This window comes from Vanessa atalanta, chromosome 26 (genome assembly GCF_905147765.1).
Source record: "Vanessa atalanta chromosome 26, ilVanAtal1.2, whole genome shotgun sequence".
Taxonomy (NCBI): Eukaryota; Metazoa; Arthropoda; class Insecta; order Lepidoptera; family Nymphalidae; genus Vanessa; species Vanessa atalanta.
Genome location: NC_061896.1, coordinates 4834559 through 4856393, shown reverse-complemented (window position 1 = coordinate 4856393; position 21835 = coordinate 4834559). Strand labels below are relative to the sequence as shown.

Here is a 21835-nt window from a genome sequence, read left to right as displayed (position 1 = left end):
TCTCTACCCTTGAACGTGGAGCGTATATAAATGATACACTTTGTTGCTATAAATTATTGTAATAGCAAGAAGTGTATATTATTTACTTATGTTTCTAACATTTTATTTTTTATTTTGTTTCATATTTATTTATGGGATTTCTTTGGTTATAAATTATTTCATTTACCAAAAAATTTTCATATCGATTAAGTCCCATGACGGCCATATTTTTAGGTATCCGTCTGTCTGTTCGTCTGTCACCAGGCTGTATCTCATGAACCGTTATAGTTAGACAGTTGAAAATTTCCCTGATGATGTATTTCTGTTGGTTAAATATATAAAATAAATATTTAATAGGGCTCCCATACAACGGATGTATTTTTCCCGATTATAGATGAATGATGCGGAACCTTTCGTGCGCGAGTCTGACTCGCACTTGACAGGTTTTTTATACTATTATAATTTGTAATCATACCGTTTCTTATTAAACATACTTGTATATTTATGATTTAATATAACTTGTTTCTGCTACTTGATAAAATATTCCTCACGGTATTATATCTTATAAATAAATATATTACATACAAAGCGGAGAATATTTTAACATAAATTTCATGAAATATATAAGAGTTACGATAAATAATCTCAGAAAAATTTGTAAGTCTCGAAAAGGTTAAATAAAGGGCGTAAAGGCTTTGTCTTAACTTAGTTAGGTAACACCAATTCTATGTATTCTATCGCTAATAATATGTAAGTTGTGTCTATGGTGTAGTTTGAAGAGTAAAACATGACAGACTTTTACCCGACACTTTATACACATGACAGACTTTTACCCGACACATGAATTTCTTAATAATTACTTTTACCAGCACTGGATGAATTATAGCACAAATTAAACTCAATTGTGTTGAGTTTGCCTCTTCGGGTAAGATTTGAGATTCAAGTGTTTTAAGCTTGTGGAGACAATTTTTTTTCTTTTGACTTGGTTGTTGTCTTAAATATGGTGTATATTTGACCTCATAATATACCAGTGTCTATAGTGTATAAGGTAATTTTTTCGTTATTTAAATTTTTTATTGTTTGTCTAGGTTCAATACGCACCAAAGGTACGTTTGGTTATCAAGTCCAGAGCAACAAATGGCCGTATCCTGGAAGGAGATAAGTTAATTATAGGTAAATAAAGACAAATAATAAAACTGAGTTTATGATTATAGTATTAATTCATTTATATAAGAATTATAAACATAAGCAACTTAACTATATATAAATAAAAATGGCAAGAATGAAAGTGAAAGTCAAAAATATTTATTAAATATATAAGCATTAGGTACACTTAACTTTTAATTGTCGAGAAAAATAATCTCATTAATAATCTCGAGGAGAACCGGCGAAAGAAAAATATCAGGACAATTTTTTTTGTATATATTTTTTTAAACGGTTTAATTTGAAATGCATTTTTTTTATTACACGCGTTCAGAAAATTTGTGAATATAAAGATTCATAAAAACCTTTTTCGTTTATCGATCTTTCTAATCGTGAAAATCATTGATTAGTTTTAAAGAAGATATCAGAAATACAGACAGCATTTTGTTGTATATTTTTTAAAGATAATAATAACTAAATAACGATATTACAAAGTATGTTGTAGTCAAAGAGCTGTATACTTAGACAGTCCAATTTATTTTTAGATTTTTTACAAAAACATTCTAAAATATAAAAGTTAAGTTACTCAATCAAACCGTTTCACTTTAATGTCTGGACGATTCCAATATGAGCAAAGAAGTAAATTGAATCTAATAACATATAACTTTTAAATTATTAAATAAACCAAGCAGAGTCATTTGAATCAAACTTCATAACAATTTTAACAAAGCCAATATTAATTTAATATAAGATGAGACTAAAAAGTATTTTAATTTCCCAGGTTGCCAGGCTACCGCTAATCCGAACAATCTCACTTATAGATGGTACGTGAACAATGAGCAAGTGCTTTCCGCGAAGGGGAATGAACTGGTAAGTTTAATGAGCAGGTATAATTAACCAATTCTAATAGAGTAAATTTAACATTTTGTTTGAATGTCAGAACCGAGATGGTCCAGAACGCGGGCATCTTAACTATTGAATTTTCATGTGCTTAATTTGTGTTCGTGTTTAAAATGAATCTCGTGCTCGACGGTGAAGGAAAACATCGTGAGTAAAACTTCATGTGTCTCAATCAACTTCATGTGTGAATAACCCGATCAGATTAGAGGGAGAGGAGGCCTCAGCCCAGCTATGGGAAATTTACAGGCTGTTACTGTGTTTGAATGTACTAATTTAAAGGAGTCCGATTTGGAGATGTTATTATTAATTATTATAACATATTCAATTAAGAGGAAGCAGTACCGTTTACACATGAGGATGAAACGGAGATATTAATAATGTTTTTAACCAAGAAGCCTTACTTATAAAATTCGGTGGTGCTACCGTCAAAAATCAATATCCGAAATGCTGGTCGCTTGTACGGCGGAAAAGTCAGTGTAATAACAGACAGATCTTTATTCTCGTGGTTGGGTGTATTTTGACAGTGTAAAGAATGGTCGTTTCCACAGTCCATGTTTCTTGATAGCTGTCGTCCATAATAGAGAAGCAAATAGTTCAAAATTTTATTTATTTCGTTTGTTTATAGTAAAAATAAAAATGATATATGCCATTGCTAAAAATGACAAGACGTTTAACATTTTCTGGAACATAAAACGCATCTAGAAGGCGAAACGAAACGAACGACGACTAGAAACGAACTACTAAGCTATAGTAAATAGTCCTTGAAAATGTAACTAGTAATTCAGAATTAAGTTCCGTGTGAAGTCGAACTAAGTCGTCTGTTTAATATAAAATATTAAAATGTACATATTTAGTTATAGTAATTTAAGTGAAGTCGTATAAAACCAATTTATTCTACGTAGTTTTAAAAACACGCTCTGTTTTTATGGTCTCAATTTTTTTATATTAGCATTTATAAAATTTAAAATATTTAAATTTTTGGAATATGTTAAAATGAACATGCGGTTTGGCTGTCTGCGTGTACGTCCTAACGCTGTTTGCATTTTATAGTCTTCCTTAGTAAAATTATTTTTAAATTTTTAACCCCTTTAAAAAGCTTAGCATGTATCTTAGACGGTTAAATTCGGAGTTTTGTTACTTTATTATATAATATATTCCAACTGTCTTTACTTGGTGGCAGGGCTTTGTGCAACCCCTCTGGGTAGGTACCACCCACTCATCACATATTCTACCGCCAAACAGCAGTACTTAGTATTGTTGTGTTCCGGTTTGAAGGGTGAGTGAGCCAGTGCAACTACAGGCACAAGGGACGTAATATCTTAGTTCCCAAGGTTAGTAGCGCTTTGGTGATGTAAGTGAATGGTTAATATTTCTTACAACGGATTTGTCCATGGGCGGTGGTGACCACTTACCATCAGGTAACCCGCTTGCTCCTCCGCCTACCGATATCATAAAAAATAAATAAATGTCATGGTGATCAGTTGAAGGGTAAAAAAGTTGACGTTCTGCAGTATTACCTGGCATCTAATTATAACAAACTAAAAATATGTATTATTTTTGTGGTGTTCAAACATAATATGTTAAAGTCTATCAATCTCAAATGTAGATATATCAAAAGGCTGGTTAGATTAGAGAAAAAAGCTACATGTACAGTAAACTGCAATAACTCTTAAAATTATTTTTAATCAAACGTTCAAATCTACTACGTACCACTGATATGTTGATGGTACTATATTAAGATCGTTCATGCAACTACCAAAAATTTAAAACTATTCAACATGAGAACAAATTTGAGCAAAAGCGCTTTATTTTTTTCTAAAAAAATTGTTCTGGCAACACGGATGGATAATTTATATTTATAAAAAGCTAAATAATTGACATAAAGTAGGAATCTTAAAGATAGTCTGTGGACTTGACAATTATTTTTATGACCAAATACAAATTAGCCGACTCAGATTTCATTAAGCACAGCTTAAAATTTTAATCATTCATTCATTTTATTTTACCTTTCAAGTTCAAATGCGAAAATAAATAAAAATTTCAAAATGTGTCAATTAAATTGCAATGTCACACTACTAATATTTTCGTAAATAGTACGAGCATCGGCTTAAAATAATGCTTGTATATTTTATTGTACATCACAAATCATTGAATGACTTTAGCTTAATAAAACAACAACATTTTGTTTTATAAAAATATGTTTGTAAATACACTATAAGAATTCTCGTAACTAGCATAAAACTTCTCAAAAAACTTGCATTTCTACACTAAGGTAACTATCGACATACAAGTTTTCCATTAACTCGTTTCCGATTGCAGATACGAGTTTCATATAATAACTTCATGTGTCAAAATTTTATAACAATAAATAAATATAAATATTGGACAACATCACATACATTACTCTTATGGTAAAGTCAGAAGTAACGTATGAACTTTTTCTACATCGAAAACCGGTGTACACACTACTCGACCACGGAGGTCGTCGAAATATTTTACAATATTGTCTTAAAATGAAATTATTTATAAACATAAAAAAGCACATGAAAATGTGTCAACAAAAAAAAAACAGTACATAAGTACAAATAAATCTGTGCAAAGACATGAAAATCGTGTATCTGTTAAACGCCACTTAATTTCACCTTATAAAGTTACTAACGCCATAAATAAGGAAGTTCGAAGATAATTGAATTTCGTTTGAGATCGGTGAGGTTCTTGTTCGAGTCATTAAATTATTGTACGTAAAAATACACCCAAATTGTGGGTAGTATTTATATCCGGGCAATTTTTGTTGAGTATTTTAAACGAACTCTATTTACGTTGTTGATGTGTTTTTGAATGAATTAAATTATTTGGTTACAATGAGTCTAAAAATTTAAAGTTAAATTTGAGAGCAATGTTTCATTTTTATTGAAATCATCTTCCTGATTGGTTCCGACCACAGCGGCCATTTTAAATAGAGGACAATATCACATACAATACTCTGATTCCAATGTAAGTAGCTAAAGCACTTGTGTTATGGAAAGTCAGAAGTAATGACGGTACCACAAACACCCAGACCCAAGACAACATAGAAAACTAATGAACTTTTGAATTGAACCCGAGACCTCAGAGTGGCGTACCCATGAAAACCGCTTTACACACTACTCGACCACGGAGGTCAGTGTAACATTTTAAAATGAAACGTTTCTGATAGAAAAAATACAACATTACTACACAAAAATACGTTCTGTCACGCGTCGTAGACGCTTTAATTATTTTTACTAGAGGATATGCCACTAGACAAGACTACGTGTTTCCACTCAATCAAGTAAAAAAATAATGATGCGATATTTAAGCAAAAAAAAAAAACTATATTCGTGATAGCATCGATCACATATAAACACCTCATGCACTATTTACATAAGAATTAACCCTATTCGAATAAGATTTTTTTACTGAATAAGGTCTTCGTACTTCACAATTGAATGAAGGACTCGCCACTACCACTTACGTAGCATTCAAACGATCACAATGACAATTGATATGAGCGTGGAGGAATATTTTATAGCGATCCCCTTTCCGTTATTCGCCAATATAGATCGTACATTTTTATCTACACAAGTAAATAAACATACAAAGGAACACGTGCTACGGGTTTTGTTGGAACATTATTTTCAAAATGTTCAGGGTATACTGATCAAGTATAGGCGAAGAACTTGTGGTAGGGTTGCGTGCAAGACCCACTCATCTTATATTCCGCACATCAGCAGTAATCAGTATTGCTGTGTTCCACTTGAAGGTTGAGTAAGCCATTGTAACTACAGGCTCAACTGACATAATAATTTAAAGGTTGGCGACATTAAAATTTCTTACGGCGCTAATGTCTATGGGTGGTGGCGACAACTTACCATCAGATGGCTTATTTGCAAGTTAGCGTACCAATTTCATAAAGAAACATACGTCGGATGATGACTTTCTCCTCAAATGTATTTAAAAATCCTGTGATTTTCATCAAGTCTGAAGTCTATAAGTACTGAATTAAATTGTCAATATCCTGGTGTAAAACGCACCGACATTTACCGACATGGATCGACATTGTTCCGACGTTAAGGTCGATATTCCTATATACGTAAATAGAATACATACGATATTTTTACGGTAAAGTAAATACAATGAAGTAACACCAGTACATTATTTTGTATCGGAATAAACATACCGCACCTACTACACTAAAGTTACGTATGTGCCATAAATGGGCAACGTATTTGCGGCTCATTAACCTGAAAATATTACTGCGTCAACTATTCTATCGTATAATTATTTAACACACACACACAATTTGAATTAAAAATACTAATGATATGGATTATTGGAATATGTTGTTCAAAAACAAAATCAAAATATACTTTATTCAAGTAGGCTTTTACAAGCACCTTTGAATCGTCATTTAACGAACTATTTAAAGTAAAGCAACCACCGGTTCGGAATGTAGATTCTACCGAGGAGAACCGGCAAGAAAAGCAGTAGTTACTCTATTATATGTTGTTGAATTAAATTTTAGTCTTGGCATATTGGGGTCATTTGTTTATAATAAATGCCTCTGAATCATATTTTTCAAAAAAGGTAGACAATGTAGTCTCTTCCTCTAATATGGGTTGATGCGTACACATGAGGCACAGTATCATCTGATACATCCAACCAGCATGTCCTCGCGATATTTTCCCTTAACGCCAAATATGAGATGAATATATGCACAAATTAAACTCATAACGATTCCGTGGTTTTGACCCTTAGGCACTTGAAAACTCATTGAAGACTGGGCTTGAACCAGCAACTTTGGATAAGTTACACGAGTTCAATCCTCATTGGTCAGCGATGTGAAAACGCGATATAATTTATTTGTTTTGTTTTTAATTTCAGCTTTATTTATTTTTAATTTCCTCTAAGATACTTTTCACGGAAGAAGACCAATTAATTTAAGGTTCCGAAAAAAATAAGGCATCGTTTCTGAGTTTGATCTTCTATTTCCACAAAAATACTAGAGCATTTTTGCTCTAAAGCGAAACATGAGCTTATTTGCCAAGAAAGACCAGTCTGAATTTACCATTTATTGCAGGTTTTATCAAATGTGTCTCGGAAGTACAATGAGGCGACCGTTAAATGCGATGTTCAGAACGAAGTTGGCAACAGCGCTGAGTCTAAAACCCTAGAAGTTTCTTGTAAGTCATTCCAATTATATTTCCAACGTTCTATTTGGTAGATAAGTATAATAGAATTGTTTTTATTTCTTTCAATATTTAGAGACATGTTGTGATGTCTTATGGAATTAAGTGAATCGATTCTTCCAGAAATGGCAGTTTACACTTTGAATTTTAATGATGAAGTGTTCCAATATTTAATAATGGAATTTGATTTAAATATAGAAATATAATGCGTCATTCTTTTTCAACATTCGTTGTGATGGTGTTATGGTATAATTATTAATGTGTGATGGTATAATTATGGCGTTAATAATAATGTATTTCATACATCTAAGTAGTATAACTAGTAACAGAACAACTGTTCGTTTTCTATTCCATTTTTTTTTCCTGAATGATGTAGGCCCTACTGGCCTTTACAGCGTCACTGGACGTTGGGGCGAGTGCAAGACTTAGCCTTTGAATGGAACTCTTTCGATCTCTAGAGTGACGTTCGTCCTGAGGTTGTCTCCTATGAGATCGCACCTCGGCTCAGAATGTAGTCGGTGGGGCCGTTATATATTGTAGTTGATTGTATATATAGCAATCGCAATAGAAAACATTGAAAGCGCGATTCAGGTTTGCCAGATAGATATAACTTCACAACATTTCTAATAAAAATTAAAAATAAAAATACTTTCGTTGATGTATTCCTTCAATATTTCAGAGAGATCATAAAATGTTTAATAATAATGTTTTATTAATTTTGCACGTTACTTCTAAGTTATCGCTATTGTCTCAAAGTGGTATTAAACATTGATTCATATGAGATTTAAAATAAATACATTTGGCTACAGTTTCGCGCGATACCCGCGGGATCGTATTAAACTTTGAGACGTCGCTTTTCAAAGCCATGTTCAAGTTTTAGCCTCGAATTTCTTATTAAATATTCAGGTGCTCTGCGACAAAACTCATACTACCGCATATTATCAAATATTTTGATTGTAAGTTTCTATACCAGCACGCCGTCTCGTGCAAGTCACGTTGATTTATTGGGAATCTAGATGATAGTTATCTAAAATCTAGTAATATCTGGCATATCTAACTAGTAGTAATCGTTACAGTATTCACACATTCATCAAACACTATTAATATAATTACACTTAAGACTGTTTGTTTATGTGTGAGTGTATACTCATATGTATGTATGTGTTATGTCGCTGTTAAATGTTGTTAATTTTCTATGTAGTTAATTGGAAATTGAATTTTAGTTACCACACGTTTCACTTCGGATCTTGTTTTGATAACCCTTTACCTCATGGGTGTTAATGTTAAATTTGCTGCTAAGCCTGTTTAAGACGGATGAAGATTTATTAGCATGAACTTTGTTTTAACTTCTCAGACTTAGCAAACCGGGGTCAGACAATAGTCTGACGCTTTTGCGTATCAACATCTTATTGCAGATTTAAAATCATGTTTCCCTCTGATTTCTTTACTTACAAATATATCAATATTAAAAATACTTACTGTACAGTTAATGAACATGAACATTTATGGGAATACTAGCATCATTTGTAACGCGATTCCGATCCTCTTGACGAATAAACGAACTAGCCCTTGCCAGTAATGGAGGCAACATTATACATATGTTTAGAGATATTTGTACAATTATTCCGATTGATATTGATACCTTATATGACATCAATGATATCGCTTTCATGACATTGATATATACAGTCATAATAGCAATCGTTTTTAAAATATTTACCTCTTCGATTTATTATTGATGAGCAATTTTTTTTGTTTTTATTTATAAAATCAATGAATTAAAGATTTTGGTAGGATTTAGTGCTATCAATCTTTCATTGAAAGAAATGACGAAATTATAATCATGACAAAATGACTATGTATTTGATTTCAACACAGATGGTCCAGCATTCAAATCCAAGCCTCAGAACGTGGAAGGTGATATAGGATCGACCGCAACACTGACTTGTTTGGTGGATGGACATCCTCAACCCAAGGTTCTGTGGTTGAGATACGATCGGGATAAAATTATTGTAAGTGTAACTTATCTTATAACTATTGAGGAATTGTCAGCCGCGAAATTATCTGTTCTAAAATCAAAAACACCCTTGATAAGGCATTAACGTTAAGGTAATTCTTTTAGCTAGCATAAACATTAGCTTGGACAAATTTTTCGTGTTCGAATTTTCATGTCAAAATAGCTACTGAGTCATAGAAATGGCAGTTCAGGTCGAGAGATGGTCTGGGTTGGTTATCTCATTCATCAGGTATTCTACCGCTAATTAGCAATACTTAGTAGTGTTATGTTCTGGTTTGGAGGATGAGTGAGTCAGTGTGTCTGCAGGCTCAAGGTACATAACATCTTAGTACCCGAGGTTGGTGACGCATTGGCGATTTAAGAAATGGTCAATATATTTTACAGCAGCAATATCTGTGGGTGGATTACACCTACCTATACCATAAAAAAGAACTTAATACATCGTAAAGGCTTTGCACTTTTGTTTAGGATTCCCTTAAGCCATTCAGTGAGTATCTTAAATAATTGCTGTACAACCAAGTTCTGCAAATAAGATGATGAAGATGTCCTCTTGATGGAGTCTAGACATGGAGACTATAGTGTTTAAGATAAAGCTTAAATTGATTTTTATTTGAAGTGCAACTATAGTGACAAAATAATGATTGTAGCAGTCAATTGTTCAGCATAGTAAAATAAAGTTATCAAAATGCGATGTCCCAAGGCTGCCGATGCCTATTAACTGTTTGTTTATTGTAAAGGATCAAATCATATTATGTTAGCTACACGCTACGACGCTGTATCCAATCCGTGTTAGACTCCAATTAAATGTCGATATTTCAGTTCAGAGCACGCAGATGATGACTCTATAAAGACCATTCTAAACTGGCTACATTTTTATTATTGATATTACAAAATATAATAACTCAACATAATAATAATTAATAGTGAATTTGAAATTGAATCGAATTGAAGTATAAGTTTACTGAATTTGTAAAAATTCTAGTAGTTACACTTGTACATAAATATTATTAATTAAATTGAGATGTCCATGTGTTATTTAAAAAAAAAAAAAACAAATCATTTGCAGTGATAAAAATTGATGCTGAAGAAATAAATATATTATTAAGAGTCACTACTGAATTTCATGCCAGGTACTTCTGGTTAGAATAATTCATGACGTTTACATTAGTACATGACGATTTAAAATTGCTGTTATAAGCCTACTTGAATAAAGACTTTTTGATTTTGATATTAAGACTTATTAATCGCTGGTCTAGTGCCTAGCATATTAGGCTACAAGATTCTGAGAATTTATGTATAAAATCCGAGTCATTCTCTGCAAAGCCTGGAATTTAGACATCAGTAGCGTATACATTGCTGTGCTTGGGAATTATAATGTCATCGGATTATGAAACACCTGTGTTTATGCAAACAGCTTAATCGTCATCATTATCATCATCTATTACGAGCTTTTTTAAGCTTGCACCAATTTTTAAAACTATTGTGTATATAAAAAAATGATGACGTTGATATTATATTAGGTAGTTATAGAGAAAATTATTTTCACAGAGAGCTGGAAAATCCTCGAACCTCACAGTTACCATCAACAAGCATTCAGCAGGACAATACTGGTGTAGGGCTAGTGTTGAAGGCTACCAAGACATCGAAGCGCCAGCCATGGTTTATGTAAAAGGTAGGTTTTTGTTTATTGATTTTAAAAAGGGAGACGAGTACTGTTCCATAGTATAGTCACCTTCTAATCTAAACACTTATATGATATAAATACGAATCTCTTCTTATAGCGTCGATGAGCACCATGGGGATCTATTTATAGTAGGTTCACCGTATGTATATGCACATCACACTTGCCAGTTACTACCGCAGTAGAGCGTTATGCAGATTTATTGGATCCAAAAAATCACCTATTAATTTAACGCCAACCAGCTTTGCTATTTGTACGTAATATTACTATATTTTTACACAAATGTTGCCAGTGCAACATGCAAAATACTATAAGAAATAACAAGAAAACTGGTACTCGTGTCTCTCTTTAAATCTCAACTCGTACTTTTAGTAGTTTAAGATTCTATGAGCTTCGTATATTGTAGAAGTCTTCTAGAATAACAAAAGATTCTCAAGGTCATAACAAAACAAAGAGAGTTCGTAATTGTTATGGAGTTACGTCATCGTTCCACCCTTAAAGCACCTCGAAAATTAAAAAGCTGCGATCGTTTCTAGTATAATTTTGTTTGAAAATATCACTAAAAAGATATTATTTGGTTTCAATCCCCTTCTTAAAATCACGCGAGCTCCGATACTCGTTAGTGAGATTGAGGGGTTTTCTAAAGCGTAGGTGTCCTCACGATGTTTTCCTTCACCGTCGATAAATGCAGAATATAATATGTTATATCAGATAAAATATTAAATTTCAGTAACCATTAGTTTGAATAATATCATTGTTAATATACATAAGGTTTTTTACATATTATTATATATTGAGAGCATATTATGTCTATATTGATTCCGAGCCTTATATAAATTCAAAGTGTAATTATGTATTAAATTTAATCAATGCTGGTCTACCCTAAAAAAGGCTCAAATGAGTAGATAATGTGGTAACAACTCGTGCCTAGACCAATTTTGATGAAAACGTAATTCCAATATTACAAGTAACATGACTATATACACATATAAAGAATACCTAGAACATCCTAGGTATATCTCGATAAATAATATTCACTTACGGTATTGCGATAATTCAATTTGATTGTTTTTATACTACTGGTAGGCGGACTGGCAAATGGGTGACCTGGTGGTAAGCAGTCACCATCACCTATAGACATCGCCACTAAATAGACAGCAAAAAAGCCAATGTATTGTAAATACACAGGCTCACTCAACGTTCAAATCCCAACGCATTTTTTTGTTGGTAGAATATGTGATGAGTGGGTAGTACCTACTCAAACTAGCTTGTACAAGTCCTACTATCAAGTGAAAGTGTTGTAAGTATAACTTTTATCTTAGCTTAATCATGGTTTCATTTTTAGGTCCACCAAAAATTATGTCAAATAAAACACAATATGGCGTCGAAGGTGGCAGTGTACATATCGAATGTGTATCGTTTTCTGTACCGAAACCTGATCTGGTAATTTGGACTTTCGCTGGAAATGAAATCAATTCTTTTCATAATCACGTAAGTTTTATTAAATTATTTAAAACATAAATCCTCCTCTGCTGCGCCTCCTTTTCTCCCTTAGAATATTTGGTGCCACGCTACTGCAATGCACATTGTTTGATTATACATGTGGCAGATTCTCCGATATATACAAGTGTCCTTACGATGTATCAAACAAACGATTTAGTAATCCTACCTATCTTTTGGTACTAGTACATTAACTGGTTATTATAGAAACTAAAAAGATTTAGTATAGAAACAAAGGTTGCAGTCTTGTCTTGTTACTTGTGTTATTAGTATGGTGATAGAAAAAAATGATATTCTAAATGAAAATGTTGTACAGGAATATGTGTTCTTAGAAGAATCATTACCAGATGGACTAACGAAATCTACACTGGTTATCAGAAAAAGTGAAGCGAAGCATTTTGGTCCATATAATTGTACAGCATTAAATGCCTATGGAAGCGACAGCGCGGAAATAAACCTTATACCAGACAGTGAGTATTTATTTAGCAATAAGTGTTATTTTTTAAATTTGTAATATAGTATCGGTCTTAAAAGCGAATCTTAATCTATCACGTAGCTATATTTAATTATCAATATTATGGCAAATAAAACCTTTAAATAACCTATAAATCGCGTTTTAAAAAGGCTTTTCGGAGCTAATTTATCTAATGCTGATTATTAGATATAGATATGGCAGATTTAAGTCTGAAACATGTATTATCATGATATTTTGACCATCGAACACGAGTTTAATTATAAACACAAATTAAGAACATAATCTTTGATTAAGAATCACGTATTCTAATTATTGGCCTTTAGTCCTAATAGTCTTTTTTTTATTCAAATTCTAATAACAGTTATTATATTTAATGAATATTACTAATACTATTCATTAATCGAAATGATTCCATTAGATTGATGAATAAATTTTATATCGTTAGATGAAAAGAAAAAAATGGTTCAAGCTATTTTAAGTTCAAATGATTCTTCCGATGATAAAAAAATATTTGTTACAGAATCAATACCATTTATAGTCACCGTTGGAGCTGGTTCTTCAATAACTATAGTTATTCTTGTTATTATGCTCGTTGTAATGCTGTGTCATCGAAGAACCAACAAATCAGATGTGAAAAAACCAGATATAACCGAAGTTGGTAAAACTTGTGATAAGTATAAAGATAGTGATCGAAATTCTAATATAAGTGACTTGAAATTGGAGCTGAGACAGGTTGAAGGAAGCTGTGATATGGTAAGATATAATGATAGGTTAATTGATATAGTATTAGATTTAAAAATAATAATAGTTTAAATAGTTTAAATCATAGTACAAGTTTTTTGATGTGATAATATAGATACTGTAAAATATATTTTTTTTGCTTTTATAAATTGAATAATACTTCGCTGGATAAAGTGTAAATATGTATGTTATATCTATTTATACTGGCACTCTATAAAGAGTGCCAGTATAAATAATACCAGGGCCGTAGAATAAACATAAGTTTACTTGAGCTCGTACTTTTTGTTAGAACCAAACACTTATTACATTGTGTTATATTTACTGGGCCATACAATTTTTATATATATACATATGTATATATAAAATGCTTTATTAGTTATTTTGTATTGAATAAAGACTTTGCAGTTAAGTAAAATTCTAAACCATCAATCGTATTATAGGATATTTCAAACAACGGCTCTGAAACGGAACTTCACACAACGTTGCACTTGACAACTAATTTGGGCCTTCCATTAGCTGGACCGGTTCCGTTACCAGAATCCGGCTACGACAATGAGCTGATGAAACAATACCAGAGATACAGTGGTGATTTCAATCAGCCCTTACATAACATCCATTTTAAGGTAGTTATATATTTGTACCCTAAATCAATTGTCTGTAATAAAGTATCCTTACAGGGTTGAAAAGAGTTGATTATATTTTTATAACATTGTGTTTATGAAAAGTAGCACTTATATATTTTCTGACTTGTATATCTATTCTGTACAATGTACTCGAAACTCATCGCAGGACAGAAAGTGATATACGACATTGACTATTGTAATACTTATATAGAAAAAGAGTAACTACTGAGTTTCTTGCCGGTTCTTCTCGGTATCTACATTCCGAACCGGTGGTAGCTTTACTTTAAATAGTTTGTTAAATGACGATTCAAAAGTGCTTGTAAAAGCCTACTTGAATGAAGTATATTTTTTTATTTTATAATATTATGGCACGCATAAAACAGCGAATCACCGTGAGTCAGTTTCCAAGATTTTTCGAACTGAGTTCTTTGGGAATAGTGCTGATGGGAGTACCACAATATGTGTATATGTCATCGGATCATTGTGAGAAACGCTAGTTTAAAATGAAGAGAATAAATAAAGAGGGATAATAGACAGACAGAAAAGTCGTTGAAGGATTCACTTTATAATGCCACGTATATTTTGTCAAACGATACATTGTTACTTCGGTATTTCTTAAGTGTACAGTGACAATTTCATTTAAATTCTTTTGAAGAGCAATTTGATGAGTTTTTTTGTAACTGTACTTTTGTCTCTGGACATAAGTACGGTATCAAAACTTGGACAGCGGTAGAGTGGTGTACTGAATTATTTAAATCATTACCTTTCTATTAAAGTTTAGTATCACCCTCTTATTCACTCACTGCGATTCATTACGGACAATAAACAGGCTGTAACAAACCAATGATCCGTTCATGTTTTGGCTTCATGCCACTTGAAAATTACGACATTAAACAACACCGTTGTGTTACGGAATTTAAATTCATCTGAGATATGTCCTCGACCATGTACAAATGTAGGCCATCCACAATGATGTCATCTGTTACTATTGTGCACGCCAGCTATTTGTTCGAGTCAAAGCGCGATGCTTTACACTGGACAATGACGGAGCACTAAATCAGTTTTTATATCAAAATATACTTTATTCGAGTGAATGTGTTTTACAAGTATGCATAATTTGTCTGCTTAAATATTTAAGGTTAACTGTTTATATGCATTATTTTAAAATATTATATAATTTATGCATTTTAGTTAAGAAAAATTTACGATAAAAACTGAAATTGCTTTGAATTCTACAGTGCGATTCTGTAAGAATTAATTACATATCTCACTCGTGAAATGTTGGCAACTGACTTACGATAATACCTCATTTTGATACGTGTATCAAATATTTTTTTTATTATTATTATATAGTCCGGTAAAATCTGAGCCCTAACCGATCTGATCCGAGAGTCAAGTATATGCTGAATGCGCTCCAAGATCGAAATAGCAAAATAACTATCAAAGATAGGTTAAAAATGTATAGGACCTAAATTGTAGAGCTTAAATGAAGCGACAAAAAAGTATCTTATCATAATTCTCGTATCACAATTCACGTCCAAGATATCACAATAAAACCAAATACAACCCTTTTTTTTCATGTGTTGCTGAAGGCACATAGGAAATCGTGTCGATAATTTCAAACTAAGCTTTTCTAAGGTCCTACAACATATCCAAAAACCAGTCTTCTCGGTTCATTTGCATTTCCAAAGGCACCTAATGTACCTATATAATGACATACATACATACCAATAGACAATGTCGCATATCAAATTCTGACGTTTCATGCTCTATAGGAATGCCTACTGACCATTTTTTGACATCAAATTCCATCCAAAACTTTACATGGTAACCGATTTCTAAAGTAACAACCAATATATCGATTTTTTTTAATAAATAGGTAACATTAGAACTAAGTTTTTTTGGAAGATGCAATACTGTTTTACAAAAAATGGTCTAGTCACATCAACGATGAGATCCCATTCAAGAGGAAATATAAGTTTTATTTTCAGGAATAAATAAAAAGTTCAACTCAAATATAATTCGATCTTTAAATTATCTTTTTAACGAATTAACTTAAAACTATGTTTTAACTTTTATTTAACTTAAAACTTAGTCAAGTAAAGAAACAACTTTGATTATAACTGAAGAAGACTAGCTATCAGTTTTAATTAGTTATATCAGCCCTCGGTTACTTAAGAGAAGGAAATCTTCTAAAAGTGGTTCCTTATAAACTAGTTGGTGAAATAATTCAAGACGTGACTTGAATTTTAGAATAGGAACCGTAATTTGATACAGAATCCGATGAAACTGAGTCAACATTAAAATTTGCATATCATTAAGATAATTGTTAGGGCGTTATTAATTCTAAATCTACTATCATTTTGCCGTGTAAACTAATAAAATACCTAACTAAGATTGGATATATTTAAAAACCATGTCGCGATCAGCTTAGTGCATTTTAGAAGATTAAAAATGAAGAGAATCTTCATAAGCCACATTTGAGAAGTTCCATAAGGCTACCGAAGTAGAGCTTCTTATATTGCATAAGTCTCATAAACCGATAGGATTTCAAATCCGACAAGACGCGAAAACTGCAGGCGTATGACCGATGGATTCACATATTTTCCGAAGCATGGGACTACCACACTCTAGACTACTCATAAGACTAAACTCGTGCTTGAAATTAGAACCTCAGAACCTACTATAAAAACTAGCCACTAGACCAATAAGGCAGTCAATAATATTTAGGAACATTGTTCGCATGATTATTATTATTAATAACAGATTAAATAATAAAGTCCGTCTTTACAGACACACGACCAGAATGGGTACGTACCTTATGTGGACTATTCTAGAGACTACGCTCCACCTCAGTCCAATGACTCCATGACAGGCTCTTTATCCAGAAGTACTGATGCTTCTACATATCAGAGCCATTGTGGCTCTCTGAATCGACAAGGCAGCTGTGGCCGGCTTGGAGGAATGATAGGACCAGATGGTGAGTAAGAGTAATTGTAATGTAGCAGATTGTAAATTTCCCACTGCTGGACTAAGTCCGATTCTCCCTTCGAGGAGAAAATTTGAAGCTAAATTCTCCACGCTACTCCAATGCGAATTTAACTTAGTGGTAAGGTTTTGTGCAAGACCGTCTGGATAGGTACCACTTACTCATGAGTTATTCTACCGATAAATAACAGTCCTTAGTATTGTTGTGTTCCGTTTTGAAGCGTGAGTTAGCCAATCTACAGGCACAAGAGACATAACATCTTAGTTCCCAAGGTTGGTGGCGCATTGGCGATGTAAGGATTGGTTAATATTTCTTCCAGTTCCATAGTCTATGAGCGGTGGTGACCATTTACCATCAGTTTTAAATTCGTAAAAAAATTTTTGATTAAACGCGAAGTTTCGCGGTAGTCCCACTAATCCATAGTGAATACTCATACATTATTCAAGATCTTATCAAATTATATCGCGTCAATTTAACGTCACAGTTGTATGATTATTTTAGTCCTCTGGTTGGAATAGTCTATGGACTATTTAATGGAATAACCGCTTAGCATAGATGGTACACTAAGTACGTCATAATCCCTTTGGTAGTATTGTTTTAGGAACGTTGTATTTATATGCAAGGCGTCGTCGAGCGTTAAGCTTAAATTGACATTTGTTTTGTACCTATAACAATATTAGCTTAGTCAGACTTTACCTGGAATATTATGAAGCTTATCATGTACCGATGAGCCAAGCCGGTTCAGTAGCTGTAACACGTGAATCTGAACCAGATGTTGCGGGTTCAGACTTCACAGCATCACTGTTTCATGTGCTTAATTTGTGTTTTTAATTCACCTCTACTACATAAAGTTAAGCAATATAGGTATACCCGAAAGTATTGGATGTTTTTCCGCCTCAAGTGTATCCAAGTGTAGAATTACATCCAACATAATGTCAACGTAGTGGAATAAGTTCCAACTTCTAAATAGGAGAGGGTACCTTGGCTCAGTGTGGGGTATTTACGGACTGTTACTTTAATAAACGACGATTGTTTGGGAGTTCACTTGATCCATTCTTCTTAAAACATTCACAGATGTATGACGAAGTCTTTCCTTTGAATTTTAATTGCAGAATATTTTTTAACTTCAGTACACTATTCAGCAAATCGGACCAAAAGCAGTTTTTTTTTTTTAATTTAAAAATACAGTTTCATTTATTAAAAAACTATGATATATGACAAAACGAGTATCTGTACTTGCTTTGTGCATGTGAGTAGGAGTGTGAGTGTGGGTGTAAGTGTGTGTATGTATGTGAGTGTGTGTATGTTACTCACACATGCACAATAAGTTAATTGAATGTTTTATTAAGTTTGATAAATGGATTTTTAACAGTAATACCGATGGCTAACCCTGGAGTTATAATGACAGGAATGGATGTGAGGTACGCGGCGACTTACGGAAATCCATACTTAAGAGGGAACGCCGGACCTTTACGTGAGTTTTGATATATATTTTTTAATTAATGGAGACTATGCTTGGGCAGATTGGATCACCTGATGGTAAGTTATCATCACCGCCTACAAAACATAGCCATGTACTGTCGTTTAGATTTTATTTATTTAGTTAAATATAAATCTTAAATATATTTTTGTTGCAGCTTACGTTCCTTCAGTAAATAATGCAGCTAAAAACGCACCACCGCCGTATTATACACTAAGAAACACGAATCATCGTCCACCAAGTAAGTCTGTTCTCATCAACAACAATAGCAAATAAAATCTAACAATATTCTTTAGAATTATAATCATACCTGAAGTAATTATATTTATGGAATTAAAATAAAAACTTTAAAATTTAATAATGCAACTTTTTTTTAATATTGGGCATCCTACAAATAATTGTTTAGTCATCTGTTATGTTTCGATTAATATATATAATGATAATCCTTAGGTACATCGGTGACATCACCATCTTCATCATTAACGAGACCCTTCACCAGTCCGCCCATTTCATCACCAACTAATAATAGTGCTCAGCCCCAAGTAAGTAATTGTGATACACAATTATTTATTAATTGTAGTTCATTGAACATATCTTTAAATTGAGATTTGACTTAAATTAAACCTTTAGTTTTAGTTAAATCTTTAGTTTCAATAACATCGTGAATAGCCTTTATTTAATCAGACAATTGAATACAAATTTTCATGGCTTTGTTGATCTAGGTGCCTAAAACCCCCCCACAAACGTCCGGGGCGTTGTATATCCTTCCACCGACCAGCCAGGGGAATATGCATTCGTCGCAAATATCAACCAAAGGTAACTCAACTCGATATTTGTATTAAATACTCGGGTTCTATTTTTGTAACTTCAACGCAACGCCGCCGTCTAGGGATGCGGAAATTCTCAAGTCTGATCTTGACCCTTTGGGCTATAGTCCACTTCTGGCTGAAGCTTTACGCTTAGTTGGAGGGGAAAATGAAATATCAAAGCTGCCTCCAAAATAGGCACGAAAAAAATAAAATTTAGTACTGTATCCAAGTGACGTCAGTTTAGTATTATGGATATTTTTAAAAGTAATTTCTTAAATGGAATTTATTCATGATGCCTTCGTATTAATGGACATTTTAGTTTTGTTTGACTTTTGATTTACAATTTACAAATGTAGAAATACTGGTTGATTTTGTTCTCTTATTGAATATATTTTGTAGATTATATTTTATGTTGTAATAACTGATGTGTATTTTACATAAATATACAAACATATGAGTATTAAAATTAATTTTGTTTCTATTGAACATGGACGATCAGTTTTGGATTATTGTTTGAATGCATTTATTTATATTGAAAAAAGTTTTGATTTGATTTGATATCATAAATTTATTAAACGAACATCCTGTAAATTTCCCACTGCCCAGCAGTGCTGGGCCTAAAACCACCTCTCTCTTAGAGGAGAAAGTTTAGAGCATATTCCACCACGCTGCTCCTATGCGGGTTGGTGGAATACACATGTGGCAGAATATCGTTGAAATTAAACACATGCAGGTTTCCTCACGATGTTTTCCTTCACCGCCGAGCACGAGATGAATTATAAACACAAATTAAGCATATGAAAATTCAGTGGTGCTTGTCTGGGTCCTGGATCCTGAAGTCATCGGTTTACATGTTTATAGTTTTAAATTTATTCTTTTCTCCCACAGGTTCCGGAACTCACGTGTAACAACAAATTAATTGAACATTATAGAATATGAATAAATATGGTTTTAAACCGTCTTAATAGGATGAAAAGCTTTATTCGAAACTAGTTAAATAGGACGTTTATTACATTTAGAAGTATTCGGTATACTTCTAGGTATTTTCTAATGTGTCATTGTGAACGATCCTAAAAAGCCTAACTTTAAAGCTTTAAGTATAAATATCAAAGATTTGAATTCTACTTTAAGTTATCTTTTTAAGTATATCTTAAGGGCGACTACAAACGATCGACAGGACTGTCTTAGATAACAATAGTGGGCAAAAAGAAATTAAAATTAGTTAGACAGTATTGTATCATTTTTTTATAATTATTAACTGGATTTTTTTGGCAATGTTTTTTTTTATATTAATATTGTAAATTAAACAATATTTTTGCCGCTAAGCAACATTGCATCGGTGTGTGACTCAGTGATGATGTAAGGAATTATTTTAAATACTAATAGTGTCTGTGTTTGCAGGTGACCAGTTACTATCAAACGATCTTTTGACTGTTTGCCTTTTGGTTACAAAATAAAAAAAAATAATTTCACCGCCACAAGGAGTTCCGTATTAAGTGGAACGTCATCCTTTGTTGTTCTGAATTATATGAAGTTATAAAAAAAATATCTTAAGATTGTCTCGTCATGTCCGTTTAAGTTTAGGATCTATTTATCGTGAATTTTATATACAAAATTATTACGTTTTTTTTACTACTGAAAAGGTCATAATTTTTATATTTAAATAGCAACACTATCTTCTAGAAGTCATTTAATTTTTACTACTATGACTATGATTACTGACTTGGATCATATGTTTGATTTAAGTAACATGCATTTTTGTATGTAATCATTTATATTTTTTTAATTAAATAATATGAATTTCACGAATAATATCAATTATTTACTAAGACTGATGATTTGTAAAATATTACTAAATATAGTAATTTAATAGATTTCGATGACGTTTTTTTATGACTGCTATTTTATAGAATAATTTTAGCTTTATAAAGAGATCTCATGTAAATATAATAGACGAAATAAAAAAATATTCGGAAGTGACGTTCGTGTATGATCAGCTTAAGGGCAGCTTCAATAAGGACAGTCACACAGTTGATCAGTTATATATCAATTTAATGGTGATATAAACATAAATATAATATTTACGTGTGTGTATGTATAATATATGTTTGATATAAACAACATAGTCAACGTTTCGACAAGATCAGTGTTGTTTCAAATATTTACAAATCACAATAGGTCTCAAGACATTCAGTGTTGAAACATTGGAACAGTTCCCAGGAATAGTCGCGGCTAACGCTCACTAAGCAATTGAACTGCAAGCACGCCGACCACTCGCCTCTCGGAATCCG

At 32.5% G+C, this 21835-nt stretch overlaps 1 protein-coding gene across 1 annotated transcript in view; it reads left to right on the top strand.

Annotated features, from left to right (window-relative positions):
- The window catches only part of LOC125073875 (irregular chiasm C-roughest protein-like), a 58344-nt gene extending 37334 nt beyond the window's left edge, over positions 1 to 21010 (top strand). Inside the window, exons 7-21 of the mRNA XM_047684958.1 lie at positions 1068 to 1152; positions 1904 to 1992; positions 7121 to 7223; positions 9108 to 9241; positions 10795 to 10918; positions 12273 to 12418; positions 12744 to 12897; positions 13423 to 13655; positions 14084 to 14266; positions 17060 to 17246; positions 18628 to 18729; positions 18893 to 18976; positions 19186 to 19277; positions 19458 to 19551; positions 20433 to 21010. Of these exons, the coding sequence (XP_047540914.1) occupies positions 1068 to 1152; positions 1904 to 1992; positions 7121 to 7223; positions 9108 to 9241; positions 10795 to 10918; positions 12273 to 12418; positions 12744 to 12897; positions 13423 to 13655; positions 14084 to 14266; positions 17060 to 17246; positions 18628 to 18729; positions 18893 to 18976; positions 19186 to 19277; positions 19458 to 19551; positions 20433 to 20452 (1830 nt within the window). The 3' untranslated portion in view covers positions 20453 to 21010. The remainder of the gene's footprint in view (positions 1 to 1067; positions 1153 to 1903; positions 1993 to 7120; positions 7224 to 9107; positions 9242 to 10794; positions 10919 to 12272; positions 12419 to 12743; positions 12898 to 13422; positions 13656 to 14083; positions 14267 to 17059; positions 17247 to 18627; positions 18730 to 18892; positions 18977 to 19185; positions 19278 to 19457; positions 19552 to 20432) is intronic.
- Positions 21011 to 21835: the final 825 nt, after the last annotated feature.